The 22,739-nt window shown below is 44.8% G+C and overlaps 1 protein-coding gene across 2 annotated transcripts in view; it reads right to left on the reverse strand.

The window, feature by feature from the left end:
* Nucleotides 1-16,983: 16,983 nt before the first annotated feature.
* Nucleotides 16,984-22,739, reverse strand: part of PIWIL4 (piwi like RNA-mediated gene silencing 4) — a 524,721-nt gene continuing 518,965 nt past the window's right edge. For both annotated transcript variants that reach the window (XM_077484954.1, XM_077484955.1), the window contains one exon: nucleotides 16,984-17,393. In XM_077484954.1, the coding sequence (XP_077341080.1) occupies nucleotides 17,277-17,393 (117 nt within the window). In that variant the 3' untranslated portion in view covers nucleotides 16,984-17,276. The remainder of the gene's footprint in view (nucleotides 17,394-22,739) is intronic.

Below are 22,739 nucleotides of genomic sequence, written 5' to 3' on the forward strand. Positions count from 1 at the left end.
GGCTGCGCGCATCACGTATAGTAACGTGATCCCGTGCAGCCGGACCAACCTGCAAAACTGTGGCGGCTGGTCCGGAACCGGTTATGAGGGATAAGAAAACACTGCAGATATATGTGCCCTGCTTACATTTCATGAATCGGGTTTACATCCACTTTAAGCTGCAAAGGCAGCCCAAAATGGGTGCACACATGCCGTGGCAGTACCACTGCTAAATGTGCATGGGGCTGCACTGCAACTGTAAACCAAAATGTTAGGCCCTGGCTAGCAGGAGGTAGCAATATCACCTACTGAATGCCTGTCAATTGTACCTGCACAAATTTTTGAAAAATGATCCACCACTGATTGCTTTTCACAGAATGACTCGTGTTAACAAGTCCTAAATGTTTTAAACCATTGGCACATCTCTCCTACTCCTCCTCTGTTTTAGTGATGAAGCCTTTGAAAGCCTTTTTTTTGCCATTCCACACTTCTGAGAAGATGCCTGTGTCCCCCCACTTTGCACTTTTTCCTTTTCTGCAACTGCTCCTGCCAGGTTGTGATGTCACAGGGAGTAAAAAAAACAACAAAAAAAAAAAACAGTTTCTCACTATAGGAGCAAGGTAAAAGAATATAACAATGTTAGGAGAGGCTCTAGAGAGATGGGTTCTGCGGCGCGTTTGTGTAATGCCTAGACATCATTCTAAAGGTAATTGCAAGTTTGTTACTACTTACAAAGAACCCCTTAAGTACGGAATTATTGCAAATAATGTGTCTGAGTACAAGATCTGTACACATTTGGCCTTTTGAAATCCTAACCAAAGTAAAGAGCTCCAAAACATAAAATGACATTTAGATTCTGGCTATGTCTCTCCAAAGCAGGAATAAATGATATATCAAAGTGGCTTCAAGGAAATCACAGTCCATATGAAAGACGTGACAGACATGATGAAAGGAGATGGCAGTGATGCATTGTTCAGCTCTAGACACATGAAAATAGCTGTGCTCAGTAACATTCCACTCAAGTATCTAATATCAGTACTCCAACTATGGGTTGATTTACTATAGGCAAATCACCTTTGCACTGCAAATGCATTGCAAGTGCACTTGGAAGTGCAGTCACTTTAGACCTGAGGGGAAGATCTGAAATGAGGGGAAGCTCTGCTGATTTTATCATCCAATCAAGTACAAGCAAAGATGCTGTTTTTTATTTTCCTTGCATATCCCCCTTTAGATCTACAGCAACTGCACTTCCAAGTGCACTTGCAGTGCAAATATAAGATCTCTTATATACATACATGCTGTAATGTCATATTGGTGTTGTTGGTATTAGGCTCCCCATCAGGACCCTTTTCACAAGGTACAAAAAAATGGATCCAAGTAGCCCATTTTTATGGTAGGGACATAAATGCCATGATGCCACTTTGATTAGTGAGCATTGTAAAAGACGAGTGTTCCTTAGCCACTTCAGCTTCATAAGAATTACCCCCCTTCATGACCAGGCCATTTTTGCGATACAGCACTGCGTTATTTAACCTGACAATTGCGCAGACATGCGACACTGTACCCAAATACATTGCATGTCCTTTTTGTCCCCAAAAATAGAGCTTTCTTTTGGTGGTATTTGATCACCTCTGTGGTTTTTATTTTTTGTGCTATAAAAAGAAAGACAGACAATTGTAAAAAAAAAAAAAAAAAGAAAAAAGAAAAAAGAAAAAAAAAGTTTTACTTTCTGCTATAAAACACATCCAATAAAGAAATGTAAAGAATGGAATTTCTTCAACAATTTAGGCCAATAAGTATTCTGCTACATATTTCTGGTAAAAAATTCCAATAAGCTTATATTGATTGATTTGTGCAAAAGTTATAGTGTCTACAAACTATGGGATATATTTATGGCATTATTTTACTAGTAATGATGACGATCATCGATTTTCAATGGGGCTGCGACATTGAAGCGGGCAAATCTGACAACAATTGACACTTATTGGGGACCAGTGATACTAATACAGTGATCAGTGCTAAAGAAAAATGCACTGTCATTTTAGTAATGACACTGGCAGGGAAGGGGTCAACATCAGGGGCGATCAAAGGGTTAACTGTTCCCTGGGAGTGTTTTGTGTGTGTGGGGGTGCATTTACTGTGGGAAGACAGAGATTTGTGTCCCTTCTTAGCAGAAACACAAGATCTCTGTCTTCTCTTCTCAAAGAACAGCGATCTGCCTTGTTTACACAGGCAGACCGCCATTTTGCTTATCTCCAGAACGATTGGCAGGTCCCGGAGAACATCGAGTCCGCCGGACCGGCTAATTGGCTCCCTCTGTCTCCAATCACAGCAGGAGAGGGTCACTGGCGGCACCCCCCATACCTGGAAGTGTCATCACGTACTAGGTACGTGATCTGGCACAGAGCGGCCACCTTGCTGCAGTATATCTGCGTGGGGCTGTCGCTAAGCAGTTAAAGACATGGCCTATTTTGTGAGACACTTTTTAACACTGTCCATTATCAGCTTCCTTTGTGTTGTGATTGCAAATTTGAAGAGACAAGAGGATGGTGCTATGTTATTCAGGGAGGGTGTATGGGTACCGTACGTTGTACCGCTCACGCGCCTGGGGTGCCGCAAGCTGGGATCTGTGACACAGTGGATCACGGTGCTCATTACCATGAAATGCAATCATAGTGTACCAACAAAAAAATCACGATCATTTTTCCAGAGTAATACAGGGGGTTATTTATGAAAAGCAAATCCACTTTGCACTGCAAGTGCACTTGGAAGTGCAGTCGCTTTGAATCAAATGCCCCGTACACACGAGAGGACTTATGTCCGACAGACTTCCAAAGGAGTTCCGCCGGAGTTCCGACGGAGTTCTGACAGACTTTTCGGCCGAACGGACTTGGCCACACACGATCACACTAAACTCCGACGGATTCGAACGTGATGACGTACGACCCGACTCGAATAAGTAAGTTCATAGCTAGTAGCCAATAGCTGCCCTAGCGTCGGTTTTAGTCTGTCGGAGTAGCATACACACGAGCGGAGTTTTCGAAGGGGACCGGGTCCGGCGGAGTTCCTTCGGGAAAATTTGAAGCATGCTTCATTTCTAAAGTCCGTCAGACTTTGGCGAATCAAAAGTCCGTTGCAGCCCACACACGATCGGATAGTCTGACGGACTCGGTCCTTCGGACTTTGGATGTTGAAAAGTCCGCTCGTGTGTACGGGGCATAAGGGGTATATCTGAAATGAGTGGAAGCTCTGCTGATTTTATCATCTGATCATGTGCAAGCTAAAATGCTGTTTTTTTTTATTTTCCTTGCATGTCCCCCACAGATCTACAGTGACTGCACTTCCAAGTAGCCTTGCAGTGCAAAGTGGAGTTTCCTTCAGTAAATAACCCCCACAGTGTCACTTTGTGGTAAAACTGCACTACTATGGTGGCCATACGTAAAAAAAAAAAAAAAATTATACTTTTTATTATTATTACATAGTCACCAGTCAGTATCCCTAATCATCGCCATTCATTCATAGTATCTCTAATCATCACCACCATAACATTTACAGTGTCCGCAATCACTGCCATACCAGTCATATTACCCCTAATCACTGCCACACCAGTTATGCCCCGTACACACAACTGGTTTTCCTCTTGGAATAAACTCTGAAGGTTTTTCCGATGGAGTTTTCGATGGCATTCCGCTGAAACTGTCTTGCGTACACACGATCACATGAAATTCCAACTGTCAAGAACATGGTGACATACAACACGTACGACGGGACTAGAAAAAGGAAGTTCAATAGCCAGTAGCCAATAGCGTCCGTCTCGTACTTGCTTCAGAGCATGCATAGTTTTTGGTACGTCGGAACAGCATACAGACGAGCGGTTTTCCCGATAGGAATTGGTTCCTTTGGAAATATTTAGAACATGTTCTCTTACTAGCTACGTCAGAATTTTCGTCGTAAAAAGTCCGATGGGGCATACACACGGTTGGAATATACAATGAAAAGCTCCCATCAGACTTTTTCTGACGGACATGCCTCTCGTGTGTACGGGGCATTAGTGTTCCTGATCACCTCTACACAAGTCATGGTTTTTACCGTTCCCTAACCTCATGTGTGAAAAAACGAATAGTTCAGCCAGTCACAGTTCTCAGATCACCACCACATAAGCCAGTATCACCAGACCAGTGTAACTATAATCAGTGTTCCTCATCAGCCTGTTTATTGACCACGTTTCTGCCAGTACGATCCTTTACCTGTAAACTTACCAAGTCTCTGCCTTCGGCCTGAACTGACCCATCTGCACATCCTGCTGATTGAGTTCCTGAGAGACAGTCTCAGCCATCGCCTGCAGACAAATGTACTCCTGGAACCATAGCAACACTTGTTCTTTCTTTCTTTAGCCTCCTGTCCTGTAGTTCCTGGCCAGTGAACATGGCATTCCTAGGGGGAGCCATGTACCAGTAGGCTTGCTTGGTTTATAGGAATGGGGACTGCTATAGATAAGGCTACACTAAGCTATATTCCCTGTCCACTCATATAAAAGGTGACCATTACAGTACATTGCTTTTGATACAATTGGTTGATTTGTGTGATACACAAGATACAATGTCCGCTACATAATCAGTCCATGTACCAAAAAGGCGGCACCACCATACAGTGACGTACCTATGGGGGGGCAGGCCACCCCAGGTGCCACACATTGGGGGGAGGGGGGTGTCAGGCCAGCTGGACAGGACAAGGCGGGGGGTGCACTGTAGCTGCGGCTGACTCTCTATATTCGTGCGTGTCAGTAGCGGCTGCTTCTCTGTGTTATTTAGTTCACAGTTGGGGTCTTTACTACCAGCTCTGGCTGCTTCCTGCATTTGCACCCCTTGTGTGTACTATATTTTGAAATGCAGCTCCTCTCGTGTCTCACAGGGACATGTAGAAAACAGGGCCTAGGACTAGGAAGGCCACCTTACAGGTGGGAGCTGTGAGTACAAGTGAAGGTAGGAGGCTGATTGCGTACGGGGGGTCAGCTGAGTGTGTACAGGTAGAGGTGTGTGTGGGTTGAGTGTGTGGTTGGGGGGCAGCTGAGTGTGTACAGGTGTATGTGGTTGGGGGGGCAGCTGTGTGTGTGTGGTTGGTTGGGGGGGGGGGCCCCGAGTGTGTAAAGGTGTGCATGTGTGGGGGCAGCTGAGTGTGTACGTGTGTGTGCGTGGGGGGGAGGGGGGTCAGCTGAGTGTCTACAGGTGTGTTGGGGGGCTGAGTGCGTCACTAGAAAAAGTTTTTTCACCTTAACGCATAGGGTTTACAACCCCTTTAAGCTAAGCTTGCCATGCATTATACAATTTTCTTTAGATTTACCTTCAACTATGTAGTGCAAGGGCCTGTCTGATTGCATACAAAGTGTTTAGGTTTGACCTCATATTATATGGTTTTGGTAAATCTAAAGGAAAATTGTATAATGTATGGCCAGCCTTAGTCTGTAGGGTTCGATATTGACTTGGCTCCCCCTTTGCAGCTATAACAACTTCAACTCTTCTGGGAAAGGCTGTCCACAAGGTTTAGGAGGGTGTCTATGGGAATGTTTGACCATTCTTCCAGAAGCGCATTTGTGAGGTTAGGTACTGATGTGGATGAGAAGGCCTGGCTTGCAGTCTAGGCTCTAATTCCAAAGGTGTTCTATCAGGTTAAGGTCAGGACTCCATGCAGGCCAGAACACCTTTGGAATTAGAGCCTAGACTGCGAGCCAGGCCTTCTCATCCACATCAGTACCTGACCTCACAAATGCGCTTCTGGAAGAATGGTCAAACATTCCCATAGACACACTCCTGAACCTTGTGGACAGCCTTCCCAGAAGAGTTGAAGCTGTTATAACTGCAAAGGGTGGGCCAATTCAATATTGAACCCTACGGACTAAGACTGGTGGGTTCACCAGTGGATTACGCTCAGAAAGCAGGGATCAGGACTGTGTTACACTCAGAATGCAGGTCTATGGAGTGCGATACGCTTAGAATTCAGGGTTATGGAGTGTGATAGGCTTAGAATGCAGGGTTCACCAGTGCGTTACGCTCACAATGCAGAGATCAGAAGTTCGTTGTGCTTAGAATGCAAGGATCAGGAGTGCGTTACCCTCAGAATGCAGGGTTAGGTAATGTGTTACGCTCAGAATGCAGGGATCAGAAGTGCATTGTGCTCATAGTGCAGGGTTAAGGAGTGTGTTGCGCTCAGAATGCAGGGTTCACAGGAGTGCGTTGCGCTCAGAATGCAGAATTCAGGAGTGCGTTGCGCTCAGAATGTGGGGTTCAGGAGTGCATCAAGCTCGGAAATTCAGGGGTTAGGAGTGCGTTGTGCTCAAAATACAGGGTAGGGAAGAGCGGTAGAGGACACTGCTATTAGGGTGGCCCTGCCTTTAGCAGTGTCCTCAGTCCTCTTCACATCATCTCTGCCCCCTTTTCCCCAATATCAGCAGTGTCTCCAACTTGTGTACACAGCTAAGAGGAGCCCAGTTCTGAACAGAGGGCACAAACGGGATCTGGCAGAGTGACTTTTCATATTAACAAGCTGGTGACTGGTTGTTTAAGACTGCTCTGTGTCTTAGCAACCAATTACCTGCAGGTTAACTTGAATAGTTAATTTGACCAGCCCCTCCTCCCACCCTCTGTCCTAAGTCGTACTGCCTCCTGCTCTCCGATACTCCACTGGGGTAGAGGAGACTGGAGGGGTGGGAGAAAGAGAGAACACCACCTAGAAGGTGTAGCAGAGGAGGCTTGGTACAGAGAGGACCGACACCTAGAAGGCAGGGTTCGGCGGCGCATTCAACCTGTCCACGGTCCACAGGTAGACCTCGATCAACGGATTTCCGATCCCCACCTTGGAGTGTTTGGTAATTTTATGGGTGCATCCACTGTCTTTGTGCCCCAGGGCCCTCAAACAAGTGATAGGTAGTAAAGAAATTAGATGTGTAATTTATGCCCATAGAACCTATGAAGGTGCTCCCTGGATTTTAGGCTCCTCTGTGTGGCTAGGCTGTGAAACAGTCACAAACAGAGAAGACAAAACAGCACCAACCTAAGTGCAGTATTGAAGTCCACAAGTATTTATTTAAAATGTAATACACTCACTCTCTGTTGGAGTAAATCAGGCACATCATGTTTGTGAGGAAAAGAAGTTCTAGGGTTCATCACAGGGCTCCCAGGGGGAAGGTGATCCTCTTATGCTGTGGAGTCTCGTCCGGTAGCGGCGGTGGTTCCCAGCGTCTCTGGCTCGATGTCGCAGTGTCACGCAGGTCAGCTGATGAGTTGTTTGGGGTCGCGCTGTGATGATGTCAGTGCGCACGCGTTCGGAGCATGCGTGCTCCTTCATCAGGCATACCGACCACCATATTGGAAGTGGTCAAATAGGGGGAAGGCGGTGCTGATTGGCCAGTGTGATTGAGGTACCTCCCAGCTGTAGGGCGGGGTTGTTGCGGCCATAGCCTGGCATTTATCTTTATAATACAAGCTGGCTAAAATGTATTGTTGGAGATACAGTGAGAGAGGAGAAAGAGTATGTGTGTAACTAATGCCGCGTACACACGATCAAACAATCGGGTGGAAAAGTCCGGCAAACTCAAGTCCGCCGGGCAATCCCCCCGTGTGTGTGTGTAGACTTTTTTTACCCGAAAGTACCGCGGACTTAGAAAGTAGTTTCACACTCCAATCTTCCCGCCAGACTTGCATTTTGGTGGACAATCCGGCCGTGCGTATGCCAGTCCGCCGTACTTTTGAAATTAACGGACTTTTCCCGCCCGGAGAAAAGTCCGCTCATTTTGAGCACGTCTCCAGGTAGACGGGGCCCGCGAAGGATGCGTCGCTGGCCCCGCCACCTGGTATGGACTTAAAGGGGAACCCCAACGGCAAAAAAAATCGGCGTGGGGGTCCCCCCCAGGTCCACATCAGACCCTTGTCCGAGCACACTACCCGGCCGGCCAGGAAAGGGGGGGACGAGCGAGCGCCCCCCTCCTGAGCCGTACCAGGCCGCATGCTCTCAACATGGGGGGGTGCCTTGGGGAAGGGGGGGGGCGCGCGCCCCCCCCACAGCACCTTGTCCCCATGTTGATGAGGACAAGGGCCTCTTCCCGACAACCATGGCCGTTGGTTGTCGGGGTCTGCGGGCGGGGGGCTTATCGGAATCCGGGAGCCCCCTTTAATAAGGGGGCCACCGGATACCGGCCCCCCACCCTATGTGAATGAGTATGGGGTACAATGTACCCCTACCCATTCACCTGTAAAATAAAGTTAAAAAAAACACAACACACAAGGGTAAAAATAGCTTATTGCACAGCTCCGGGGGTCTTTCCCGCCGGACTCCTCCGCTATCTTCTGCTAGCTCTTTTACTAGCGGAGGAGCCCGGCTTTCTTCCTCGCCGCCGCCCTCTTCTTCCGACTTTGGGATTTTTCTGGCGTTGGGTTTTCCCCTTTAAGTTCATACCAGGTGGCGGGGCCAGCGACGCATCCTTCGCGGGCCCCGCCTACCTGGAGACGTGCTCAAAATGAGCGGACTTTCCTCCGCGTGTGTGGGCTAATCCGTTCATTTCAAAAGTACGGAAGATAGTCCGGCGGACTTAGTACGCCGTATTAGTCCGCTGAAAAAGTGCCGTGCGTGGGCAAGTAGCCCGTTCGGAAAGTCCGGCGGATAGTCCGCTACATGTGTACGCGGCATAAGAGTGGATATAAGTTAAAGAGATTAAATTGAAAAAAGTTTTTTGTGTAGAGAGTAGAGTTTAAAAATAAAAATAAAGATAAAAAGAAAAAATAGAAAATAGATAAAAAATAATAAAAATAAAAAATTTAAAAAAATATAAAGAAAAAGAAAAATACAAAAATATAAAAAAATTGGAGATTGATAATTAAAAATGTTTTTTAAAAATGTTAATTAAAAATTGAAACAGTCAAACACATGTGGAATCACCATACTAGCAGAATGTGTTTTGGGGTGTAATTCTTGCGGAGGAGTCCTTGCTATAAGTATTCCTATGATGTATGTTAGAAAATAATTATTAATTGACATTTTGAATAAAAAAAATGTATTTTCCTTTTCTTTCCTGCATTGTCCAAAAAGTGTATCTTTGTGGGCGTTTTTTACTGTCCTGATGCTCCAGGGCCTCCAAAAATATGATAGGTAATCAGGAGATTAGACGAGTAATGTAATTTATGCCCCTTAAAAGCTCAAAGTTAGGAAATTAGATGAGTAATGTAATTTATCCTCCTTGAAAGCCCACAGGTAAGAAATTAGATGAGTAATGCAATTTATCCTCCTTGAAAGCCCAAAAGTGCGTCTTGGATTTTCAGCCCCTCTATGCATCTAGGCTGTGAAACGTGTGGTATTCCCATACTCAGAAGGCATAGCAAAATGTGTTTTGGATTTTAATTTTAGTTTTTTCACAAAAGGATTTTGGAGTGTAATTTTAAGTATGACTATGCTGCATGTGAGACATAACTATGTTAAATGATAACTTTTCAAAAAAAATAAAATAAAAGTTTTAATTTAATTATTTCCAAAAAGTGACAAAAATTTACAACTTCAAAAAACTTTCCAAAATGGGGTCATTTGGGGGGGGGGTATTTGTTCTGTCCTGGTATTTTAGTATTCAAAGCTCTTCACTTCTTCCAGCCTTATTCCAAAATGGATTAAATTCATTATTTTCCTCAAAATTCTACAAACAATACCCCATAATGACAACGTGAAAGAAGTTTGTTTGAAATATTTGCAATTTTTTTTTTTAAATAAAAGACGTAAAACATCACATGTACAAGTATTCACATTCTTTGCTCAATACTTTGTTTTGGCACCAATTACAGACTCAAGTCTTTTCAGTATGATGCTACAAGCTTGGCACACCTATTTCTGGGCAGTTTATCCCATTCTTCTTTGCAGGGCCTCTCAAGCTCCATCAGGTTGGATGGGGAGCATCAGTGCACAGCCATTTTCGGATCTCTCCAGAGATGTTCAGTCGGGTTCAAGTCTGGGCTCTAGCTGGGCCACTCAAGGACATTCACAGAGTTGTCCAGTAGCCACTCCTTTGTTATCTTGGCTGTGTGCTTAGGGTCCTTGTCCTGTTGGAAGAACAGAACCTGAAGAACCTTTGCCTCGGTCTGAGGTCCATAGCGCTCTGGAACAAGTTTTCATCAAGGATGTCACTGTACATTGCTGCATACATCTTTCCCTCTAACCTGACTAGTCTCCCAGTGCCTGCTGCTGAAAAAAATTCCCACAGCATGATGCTGCCACCACCATGCTTTACTGTAGGGATGGTATTGGCCAGATGATGAGTGTTGCCTGGTTTCCTCCAGACATGACTCTTATCATTCAGGCCAAAGAGTTCAATCTTTGTTTCATCAGACCAGAGAATTTAGTTTTTCAGGGTTTGAGAGTCTTTCAGGTGCCTTTTGGCAAACTCCAGGCAGGCTGTATTGTGGCTTTTACAGAGTGCATTGTTATTCCAGTATCAAAGTTGGTGAACAAAGTTGGAAAACTCCTCCTGTAAGTCCCGTTGAGTGCACCTACTGCCTGCTCATATTTATATACATATGTGTATTCTGTGTATAAAATACACACACAGTGCTTTGTTTTTCTTAGAGCATGCCAGTACACAGTACTGGCACAGGTTCTGATTGGAGGGTGCCATGGAACCCAGGTATAGTGATAGGGTTTGCCCGCAGTTAAGCAGTTCCCTTCAAGACCTCCTGTCACTGCAGGTCTGCATTGACATGTTTCAATGGGCCAAACTAAAGGGGCAAATATCTCTCTTCATCCAGAGGAGCGACTCAGTGCAGACCGCAATCAGTGCAGGTCTGCACTGATGGAAGTCTGAATGGGCGTGGATCATTCTATTAACCTCTTCACCCCCGGAAGATTTTACCCCCCCTTCCTGACCAGAGCACTTTTTGCGATTTGGCAGTGCATTACTTTAACTGACAATTGCGCGGTTGTGCGATGTTGCACCCAAACAAAATTGACGTCCTTTTTTTCCCCCACAAATAGAGCTTTCTTTTGTCGGTATTTGATCATCTATGCAGTTTTTTATTTTTTTGCGCTATAAACAAAAAAAGGAGTGGCAATTTTGAAAAAAAAAACACCACACAATATTTTGTACTTTTTGCCGGTATGTATTTTTCTACATATTTTTGGTAATAAAAATTGCAATAAGCATATATTGATTGGTTTGCGCAAAAGTTATAGTGTCTACAAAATAGGTGATAGATTTATAGCATTTTTATTATTTTATTTTTTTACTAGGAATGGCGGCGATTTTAATCGTGACTGTGACATTATGGCAGACACATTGGACAATTTTGACACATTTTTGGGACCATTGGCATTAATACAGTGATTAGTGCTATAAAAATGCATTGATTACAGGCATACCTCACTTTTAAGTACACAAAGGGGTTTATTTACTAAAGCTGGAAAGTGTAAAATCAGGCTTACTTCTGCATAGAAACCAATGAGCTTCTAACCCCAGATTGTTCAATTAAGCTTTGGTAATAAAACCTGGAAGTTCATTGGTTTATATGCAGAAGTGAGCCTGATTTTGCACTTTCCAGCTTTAGTAAAAAAAAAACATTGTGTACTTAAAAGTGGGGTATGCCTGTACTGTAAAAATGTCACTGGCAGTGAAGGGGTTAACACTAGGGGTTGATCAAGGGATTGTGTTCCCTAGTGTGTGTTCTAACTGAAGGGGGAGGAGACTAACTAGAGGGGATGACAGATCACTGTTCATACTTTGTATGAACAGACGGTTTTTCACTTCTCCCATCAGAGAACCGGGATCTCTGTGTTTAAACACAGATTTGGAGCTGTGATAGCCAAAAAAGTTGCCTCTACAAAGTATTGACTTTAGGGGGTGAATAGTTATGCACATTGACTTTTTCTGTTATTTTGTCCTATTTGTTGTTTGGTTCACAATAAAAAAAAAATTATAAGTTGTGGGCATGTTCTGTAAATTAAATCATGCAAATCCTCAAACAATCCATGTTAATTCCAGGCTGTGAGGCACCAAAACACGAAAAATGTCAAGGGGGGGTGAATACTTTTGCAAGGCACTGTAGATGTTGTGTGGTGTCACTGTCAGCTTGTGATCTGTAAATGACAGCACAAACTGCCAGCTACAACTGTAGTAATTTCCTCTGAACTATCAACAGGCTGCAGGAGATTGAGAGGTGCTTTTGAGGGGCTATTTTTAGCTCTAGAATGCCTGAAAAGCACCTCAGTGTGAAAGAGCTTTTAATGCTCAATTTTGGAGTAAATATAGTTTCCCAAAAGAAAAATACATTCACTGTTTGAATTTTGTTAGGTTGAGAGAAAATTTCCATCCCACTTCCTCAATGTTTTCTACACTATGGTCAAAAAACAGCTTAAATGTGATCCTATTCCTATTAGAAGATTAAAAGAATGCTCTGGAATCAAAATTTTACCTGTGTGGCCAGCTTAATGCCACGTACACACGATCGGACTTCCGAACAAGCGGACTTGCACATACACGACCACACACGAACTGACTTTCCAAATGAACGGACTTGTCCACACACGGACTCAAGTCCATTCATTTTGAATGTGACTTCAGGTATGACGGGACTACAGAAGGAAGTCAATCTTGCCGCCTCTATCGGCGAGATCGACACCTTGTGAGCCCCGTCGCCTGGTATGGATTTTAAGGGTAACCCCTACGCCGAAAAACAGCGCGGGGGTCCCCCCAAAGTCCATACCAGACCCTTATCCAAGAACACAGCCCAGCCGGTCAGGAAAGGGGGTGGGGACGAGCGAGCGCCACCCCCCCCTCCTGAACTGTACAAGACCGCATGCCCTCAACAGGCCCTGCGCCCCCCTCCCCAAAGCACCTTGTCCACATGTGGATGAGGACAAGAGCCTCTTCATCTGGCCATTGGTTGTCAGGATCTGCGGGCGGGGGGCTTATCGGAATCCAGGAGCCCCCTTTAATAAGGGGGCCCCCAGATCTCGGCCTCCCACCATATGTGAATGAGTATGGGGTACATCATACCCCTACCCATTCACCTGAGGGAAAAAGTGTCAATAAAAAAAACACACTACACAAGTTTTTAAAAGTAGTTTATTAGGCAACTCCGCGGGTCTTCTTCCGACTTCGGGGATCTCTTCCGACTTCTCCGCGCTTTCCGGTTCTTCTCGCCGGTCTCCTCCGCTATCTTCTGCTAGCAGAGGAGCCGGGCTTTCTCCTTTCGTCGTCCGGGGGTCTTCTTCTGACTTCTCCGTGCTTTCCGGTTCTTCTCGCCGGGCTCCTCCGCTATCTGCTGCGGTGTATACACTGCTCCAAAGATGCTGCTAGCAGGACTTTTTTTACCGTCCTGCTAGAGCACCGCTCCAGTGTGAAAGCATTCCAGCTTTCACACTGGAGTGAAAGGAGCTGCTTTTTTCAGGCACTAGTTTTAGCGCTGTAGTGTCTGAAAAATGCCTCAGTGTGAAAGGGGCCTTAATGACAGCATCTAGAGGTGGTCCAAAGAGATATTGTTGATTAAACACTCCTTGCAAGAAAGTTACACTCTCCAACACTTTAGCCACAGGGCATTACTTGTGTACTGATAATAGACTAATACACTAAATAAGTTCAGAGGCTTCTAGCAGCTATTGCAACCAAAAATCAACACAAACATCTGTTCCATGTGCTCAATGTTCTGGCAGCAGTAGTTATATCCACTTAAAGGGATTTAGAACAGTCACATATGGTGAAAATCAGAACCTGCCAAAGGATAATATAGTTCTAAAAAGAGTGTCTTCTGCGGGCACCTTGTGAAGGCAAGATCCAAAATGGGAACGGATTGCTGCATGCTTTAAAAAAAAAAAGAAAAGAAAATCCTTACTAAGCAGGAATAGAGGCAACAACCACTTAAGCCCCATACACACTATCATTTTTTTCCTTCAGATTTACCAAAACCATATAATATGAGGTCAAACCTTAGGAGTTTCAATTTGTATGCAATCAGGGAGGCCCTTGCACTACATGGTATTGGTAAACCTGAAGGAAAAACACAGCAGAAAAACTGATAGTGTGTATGGGGCTTAAGGGTTACGAAAAAAAACTATCAGCAAGTTTTTAATCTACATACAGAAACAGCTAGAAAAGCAGGTCCTGGAAGACCCCAAGTCAGAAAAAGCACTTGTAGAACCTGCTCTAGCTTCAGAATGGTGCACACCACATTCTTAAAAGACAAAACAGTCTTCTATAGATTAGGAGTAATAGCAGTGAACTGTGCCTCTTCAGGGTGAAAGCTCATCTATCAAAGATTTGAGCCACTCAGAATCCACGTCTCCACGGTTGATGGTTCAGAAGCCATAAGTCCGCAAGCAAATGAAATAAAAAATCTTATTGAGTGGGCTTGAGATCAGAATCTGCAAACAACTGGGTACTTTGGATCATGAAGCTCTGCATAACTGTAGTCAAATTTTCAGCCAAAAGACACAACTGACAGAGCCAAAGAGGACCCCAAAGAAGGAAGATACCGAAATCAGATGGCAGCCTGATTCCAAGCTACAGACATTGCCACTATAAGGAGTGTGCTGCAAGCAGTCCTTGACCCAATACTATAAGCATCCTTGGGGTCAATCAAGCAGGAGCATCACTCCTGAGTCTAGAATCAAACACTGCAGTTGCAGTGCAATAAGCAATGTACAGGCTCAAGGTGAAAGGCAAAGCCTAGATTACTTACACAATCTGGACAGCTGGTGAAAACTCAAAACCAGAGTGTTAGGTGGCTGAAAGTCACTGTAGGTTGGTTAGCAGGAACAAATCAAAGCTCCACATAACTCTTTGCAGCAGCTGGTAGATGATTCCTTTATATTGCTTGGTGGGAAAGAGAGCGCAGAGTGTAAGCACACATATTTCACCCAAAGGGACCACATCAGCACTCCAACCCACAGTGCTAAACCCTTTCACAGCAAAGTCAGCTGGAACTGAGGAAATAATTGTGTCCAGCAACCAATAAAAATGAATGCATTCCCAGTACCAGGTCTGAATCCTCAGAGAAAGGTCAAACAAAGAGTAATGCCAGCAGCCCTAGAAAGTGCTCTGCAGCTAACTTAACCACTTACAGACCGGACAATTTTGCTGGTCAAAGAGCAGACCAATTTTTGCGATTCGGCACTGCGTCGCTTTAACTGACAATTGCGCGGTCATGCGACGTGGCTCCCAAACAAAATTGACGTCCTTTTTTTCCCACAAATAGAGCTTTCATTTGGTGATATTTGATCACCCCTGCGATTTTTATTTTTTGCGTTATAAACAAAAATAGAGCGACAATTTTGTAAAAAAAAAACGCATTATTTTTTACTTTTTGTCATAATAAATATCCCCCAAAAATATATAAAAAAACATTTTTTCCCTCAGTTTAGGCCGATACGTATTCTTCTACATATTTTTGGTAAAAAAAATTGCAATAAGCGATTATTGATTGGTTTGCGCAAAAGTTATAGCGTTTACAAAATAGGGATAGTTTTATGGCATTTTTATTAATAATTTTTTATTATTTATTTTTTTACTAGTAAAGCGATTTTTATTGTGACTGCGACATTGCGGCGGACACATCAGACATTTTTGGGACCATTGTCAGTTATACAGCAATCACTGCTATATAAATGCAGTGATTCCTGTGTAAATTACACTGGCAGTGAAGGGGTTAACCAGTGGGTGGCAGTGCAGGGGTTAAGTGTTCCTAGGGGTGTATTACTAACTGTTTGGGGGCTGGGCTTTCATTTAGTGAACACTGATCTCTGCTCCAATCACATGGAGCAGAGATCAGCGTCACTAGTTACTAGGCAGAATGGGGAAATGCTGTTTACACGGCATTTCCTCCATTCAGCCGTCCCGTGAGACGATCGCGGGTATGCCCGCGGCGATCGAGTCTGTAGGACCCGCGACCGGACTCGCAGGGGTCCCGACCGGCACGTGAGCGCACCGCCACGCTCGCGATGGCAGGGCGGCATTGAAGATTGGACGTATCTGTACGCCAATATGCCTGCCCGTGCCATTCTGCCGACGTACGCCGGTTGGGAACTGGTTAAAGTGGTTGTAAACCCTGTTACACCACTTTTACCTACAGGTACTTGCATCGTTCAGGAGATATTCACTGTATCCGCATGTCCTATATACGTCGGCACATGCGCACTGAAGAAATGGCTCTCTTGTGACATTTCTTCAGAAGCTGTGCCGTGACCGGTGGCACCCGCACGCATGCGCGGTCAGCGCGGCTCAAGCCAATCACAGCGCCAGAGCCCGTGAACCCGGAAATACCTCCGGGAGATATGTCGCCAGTCACAGAGGTGTACGAGGACCACTGCAACAGCTTCGATCTAAGGTATTTCATAATGAGCTAGTATGCAATACATTATGCCTTTGTCTTGCAGTTTTTTTTTTTATTTTTAGAATTTACAACCACTTTAACTAAAGCTAGTGTAGAAAATTTCCAAGATTAACCCAGTTACTTCAGACCCCCAATATGTCTAGTCCAGCAGGGTCTGAATGAAGAGTGATCCAAAAGCCAGGCTGATGACAATAACTGCAAGTTAGTGAGAAACAACAGCAGCTCTGAAGAAAAAAGTTTTAACTGAAGAAAAAAAGGATAAGGAAATAAAAAAGACTTCTATCTTCCTAGGACACTGGTAGTGGGAGAGGTTATCCCTGTACTGACCCAGTTTTTTGTTTGCTAGTGTTGACTTCTATAGGATATATAGTATAACCTGGATGGTTAAGACTCCATGGGGGAGATTTACTAAACCTGGTGCACACAGAATCTGAATCAGAATGTAAGAATGGGTTCAGATCTGTACAGGTGCATTAGGTGCACATGTCGTGGGTAGGTCAGCCCATTTTAATTGGTTTGGCACATGGGAAAGGCGCCATATGGGTAATGACATGATGTTCGGATTTCTACTGGAAGAAAATTTTGCTGACTGGACCTCTGTGATTTTTAATTCATTACCCCTGATCTAAACTTTTAAACAGAGTCCCCAGCAGACTGAAAGTGTAAACAGTAAACTTTTATTAAACTAGTAAAATTGTACTATAAAAACATTTTCAGAAACAATTCTTAGTTCTACCCAAAAGAAAAATACAGAGATAAAGCCATAACCTGTCATTTAGCTAAATGATCTAGCTCTCTTCACAATGACTGCTAGATATATTTTCAATACAAGCTGTAGTATAAATCAGCAAGGATTTCTAAATGTGACACCAAACAACAATAACAATTTAACTGACACTAAAAAGTATGCAAAAAAAGTGTTCGTATGGAAGATCATCAGTTGAGAGCTCACAGGTAAAACAGAGTATTAGAAAGCTCCATACTTGGCTCCCGGTGAATACTTTGGCCGACCAGGAAGGTGAGTTTATGGGCATACTGGCATGGAGCAGGCACTCGAACCACCCCCTGTAAGATACACAAAGTATGACAAATGTTAAAATGCATTGTTAAATACTGAAGATGATGATTCTATACTGCCGAACATGCAAACAATTGATCTAAAAGGTTAATTAACGGACATTTTTTCATATATTTTAAATTTGACAGAGTGGGATAGCTGAATGAGTTTAGCAGGTGTGGAACAGATGTTCACATGTGTTAACTGTGTTTATAATCATATTCAGATGACATAAAATGGGTTATATATAGGCCTGTGCACATATTCCAAGATACTCTTTGCTGTTCGTCAGGATTCGTAAGTGCAGAATCCTGATGCAATTAACTATAATTCATCTTATAGCAATCTGCCGTCATCAGTATTGTTACCAAAGTGATATTTTATCAGAATTGCCACCTAATAACTGTAAAGTAATGCAGTTCCTTCATTTTCATCTGATATCTGTTAAAAGTCAAAGAGGAAATCCAGGGATGGATATTTTATATATAATTATATTGGACCAGCTTAGACCATTGTAACTACACATACACCATACCTGGCTGTTGCTCCTGGAAGCTAGAAAGCACTGATGTAGACACCACTACTCCAGTGATCTTTACTTACTTCTGGGTGCCATGCTGAGAAGCTGGTCTACTGTACTGTAAACACAGGAGGTTGCCTGTTTGGCACAGATGCCATTCAGAGAATGTTTGCATTTTCTCAATGAATGTAAAAATGTTCTCTGATTGGACGAGATGTGTGGGTGCAGGGATCTGGAATTATTTTTCGATCAACCTGCTGGTTGAATGAAAAAAAAAAAATAAGAAAAACTCAAAGTGTTTATGCCCAGCTTTACAGGTTATCTAAGTGATAGATATCAGGTTATTAGAGGATGCTGGCAAATCTCTAGGTGAGAGTTTGTAGACAATTCACATAACTGAATGTGTTTAGTGAGGCGGGCAGACAGATGCCAACTTATCTACAGACCGCATGTGGAGGAAAGCAGCATATAAAGGGGGGGGTACTGAGGACACTGACAATTTTGAATACTAGTTCGACACAGAAGTTGACTGGTGTCAAGGCTAATTCTCAAAGGATGTGAGAGCAGAAAGACTGCTCAGCATGTAAAACAGTAAAGACAGTAATCCCTGACTGATCAAAATCTGATAGTTGGAGGAATGCACAGAAAATGGGGTCCATGTAATGGATCTAGCCTCCAAGCACAGTGAAGAGTATGGTAGGAGTGACTTGGATTGCAGAAACCGGGCACTCCCTTCCTTGAGGAGTCTGCAAGCAAAACTGAGGGAAATTTTCATGGAGATGCAACTGGAGGATGACAATGGCAGCATCTTCATGAACATGGTATCAGGGTCAGGTAAAATGTTGTGCTGAAGGGAAGTAATATATATATATATATATATATATATATATATATATATATATATATGACACAAGGATTAGACCCAGATATTCTGAACAGTACAAGGGCAGGGGAGAAGCTGAAGAAGAGTGCCATTTCTCTTGAGGGCAAGGACTGATGTGAATGTAATATATACCGTATTTATCGGCGTATAACGCACACTTTTTTCCCTTTAAAATCAGGGGAAAATCATGGGTGCGTGTTATACGCCAATCACCCGCCAATTGTGAGCCCTTCTGCCGGTCTCGGCAGCTTTCGGCTATTTTTGGCGGCTTTCGAAAGCCGCAGAGAACAGCCGAAAATAGTCGAGAGCTACCGAGCGCCGCCAAGATACACAGGACATCTGCTCTGTATCTCGGCGGCGCCATTTTTAAATGGAAAGCCTCCAAAAGAAACTGACAAGGCTGCAAATGACTGACAAGGCCGCAATGGAAGGCGGCAAATGACTGACAAGGCTGCAATGGAAGGCGGCAAATGACTGACAAGGCTGCAAATGACACTGACAAGGCTGCATTGATGGGCATTTAAAAGTTTTTTCCCTAAACTTCCCTCCTAAAAGTTTTTTTCTTTAAAATTGCCTCCTAAACTTGGGGTGCGTGTTATACGCCGATAAATACGGTATGTAAAGCGCTGTGTAAATTGTAAGCATCTTTAGCTACTTCAGCCCCAGAAGAATTTACCCCCTTCCTGACCAGAGCACTTTTTGCGATTCGGCACTGCGTCGCTTTAATTGCCAATTGGGTGGTCGTGCGACGTTGTACCCAAACAAAATTGATGTCCTTTTTTTACCACAAATAGAGCTTTCTTTTGGTGGTATTTGATCGCCTCCGCAGTTTACATTTTTTTGCGCTATATTAAAAAAAATTGCGTAAATTTTGAAAAAAAAAAAAGCAATATTTTTTACCTTTTGCTATAATAGATATCCCACAAAAATATATAAAAAAAACTATTTTTTTCCTCAGGCCGATATGTATTCTTCTACATATTTTTGTTAAAAAAAATCCACAATATTTTGCACTTTTTGCTATAATAAATATCCCCATTTTTCTTTTTTTTTAAACACAAATTTTTTCTCAGTTTAGGCCGATATGTATTCTTCTACATATTGTTGGTAATAAAAATCGCAATAAGCGCATATTGATTGTTTTGCGCAAAAGTTATAGCGTCTACAAAATAGGGGATAGATTTACAGCATTTTTATTACTTTCTTTTGTTTTACTACTAATGGTATAAAATGCTATAAAACTGCATGGCAGCGAAGGGGTTAACACTAGGGCACGATCAAGGGGTTAACTGAGTTCACTGTGAGGTGATTCTAACTGAAGGGGAGGGGACTGACTGGAGGAAGTGACGGATTGTGGTTCCTAGCTAATAGGAACACATGACCTGTCACTCCTGTCAGAACAGAACAGGGAAGTGTGTGTTTACACACACTCGTCCCTGTTCTGTCTCTCCTGCTCACTATTGCTCATGGCCGGCGGTCATCACAACCATTGGCGCCCCCGCCGTGCAGCCAAACATGAGGGGTGGGACAGCGAAAAATCCCAAGGCTAACACAAGAGCCAACCAGGTAAGAGGATCTCAACACAAAACAAGCTGGAGCCCAATCTGAACAATACACCTTCAAGAGGGAATAGAAGCCCCCCCCCCCCCCCCCAACCATACATGTCTAAGCACCAATGCGGAAACGGAGAGCTCAGCAACCAGGGGAACTGCGGCCAAGAAGCATAGCAGACAAACTGCAGCACTGTAGACTAACAGGTCTGCCAATGCAGCAAAGGCAGGGAGATTCTGCTCCCCCCTCTAGATATGTCAGCTGGATCTTTAGACGCCAGAGATTCCTCTATTGGAATCATGGTTCCCTTGAGCAGCCTAAAGACAGGGGGGTCCACATCTGAAGGAGGGTCTCTTCAAAAGGGTACCCCACAGCAAGCGTTTTCGGAAGCATAAAGGGCACTTTGAACACTCCCAGTCTTCATGGACAAAATAAGGGAGAAGGGAACACTTTGGCCGCGCAAGATGTCTTATGGGTGCCAAAGGGGAACCAGCCCTCTACTGCAGCATCCCCCATCTTGTAAGGTTCCCGCAAAGATGTAATAAGTGTGACAACAGCTCCTTTTCGTGCACCATTGCAGTTGTGGAGGAATCGTCCTCACTTGCTGACAGGACAGGGAGCGTGGCCACCAACTCCACAAGGTGGGCCACGTGAGTGGCAGAGCCAGATATAGGATCGTTCGAGACAGAGGAGGTAGGGGAGGGCAGGCATTTACTAGGCTATATGCCTAAGCGCCACCATAAAAAACTCAGGAGGGGGCCACCAACTGAGACCCCCCCGTCCGAGGCCTGCACAGGAGATGTCAACAGAGGCCCCTCACAGGGGGTGCCGACTGAGGCCCCACATAGGGGACACTGACTGAGGCCCCGCACAGAGGGCGCTGACGGATGCCGTCGAGCTACTGAACAGAGGACGAACACCCAAAAACGAAAAGCGGCGGTCTCTGCCGCCTGCCCTGGGGCCACCCACCTAGCGCTCGGTTGGAAGGCCCTAAGCCATGGCCTAAATTTTCAGCCGCCTATTGTGAGTGCGCATCCCATGGTGGGACTGATCTGAGCCATTGAGCAGAGGACAGACACCCAATAACGGAAAGCAGTGGCATCCGCTGCCCGCCCACCAAGCGGTTGGTAGGCCGCAAAGCCACGGCCTAAATTACAGGAGGGCTGCCGCAGGCAGTCCCCCCAATTGCAGGCCCCGCCTCCCAGGCCACACCATTGCAGAAGGTGGGCCCAAGAGACCCCTCAGTAGCAACCCAGAGGGTATCCCAAAAGCATCTAGGTCAGAAGCCTGGGCCTAACCAGGGAAGGAAGGTAGGGGGGTGGAGGAGAACCCCGGAGGGACCGACCACCCCAGGGAGTACCTGCACCCCACAACACATCCAGGGAAGGAGAGGAGGGGGCCTCATACTTAGGGATTCAGCGAAACGTGCGGGTAACGGTCACAGACAGATTCCCTCGCCAACGAAGTGGGAGGGGCTGTCGGCCATGAGGAACAATGCGACTCAGGCCGAGACCTGGTCGTATGCGACCTCGTGAGACTCGCAGGGCCAGCCCCCGTCCAGTTGGGCTATGTCCCGACCGACCTAGAGCGTAGCTGCGGTCTGCATGTGCTCACTGGCTAGACTGGGGAGACCACTGGATCTTAGTGTCCAGCCTGTCGCGCGGCCCGGCAGTTGATTGTAGATCTCACCGGAGAAAAATCCAGGAAAAAATAAAATAAACAAAAAAATCCCCAGCAGGGGACTGGGTCCTTGCTAATAAATAGGCAAAAAAATAAACTCAAGGCCTATAGCAGAGAGGGGGGTGTATACCACCTAGGACTGCCCACAGGTGTAGCCAAGTCTTTTTTTCTGCCTAGTGTCCTACTCCTGTAGGGGGCGGTATAACCCTATGGTTCTGAATAATGGAGCGCTGTGTCTGTCAATGAACGAAAGATAAAAATACATTTCAACCACAGGAGGAAGTGATAGCATCAGTGTTTATGCATATGATCAGAGATTTGGCTCAGGAACTCTTTAGGAAAAAGGTCTCTAAGGCACCTGACACAAGAAGTCCCAGGGTCTGATTAAGCATATAAAGATACAGCACAAAAACTACACTGAAGTATGAAGAGATAGAGACTAAATCCCTTTGTGGTTTCATAGTTTAGTCCCTGAAGTTGACATGTTGAAAGCAGAAAACACTGACATGTCAGGCCGCGTACACACGCGGGGACTGTTCGTCCAACTTTGTCCGCTGAACAGTGTTTCGGCGGACAGTCCGCTCGTGTGTGGGCTTTCAGCGGACAGTTTCAGCGAACAGTCCGCTGAACAAGGTTTTTCGGAAATTCCGAAAAACTGTCCGCTGAAACTTTGTTTCAGCGAACAGTCCCCTCGTGTGTAGGCTTGTTCGTCAAACTAAG

Source organism: Lithobates pipiens, unplaced genomic scaffold, assembly GCF_037356315.1.
Source record: "Lithobates pipiens isolate NorthernLeopardFrog02 unplaced genomic scaffold, aLitPip1_a1.2 Scaffold_17, whole genome shotgun sequence".
NCBI lineage: Eukaryota > Metazoa > Chordata > Amphibia > Anura > Ranidae > Lithobates > Lithobates pipiens.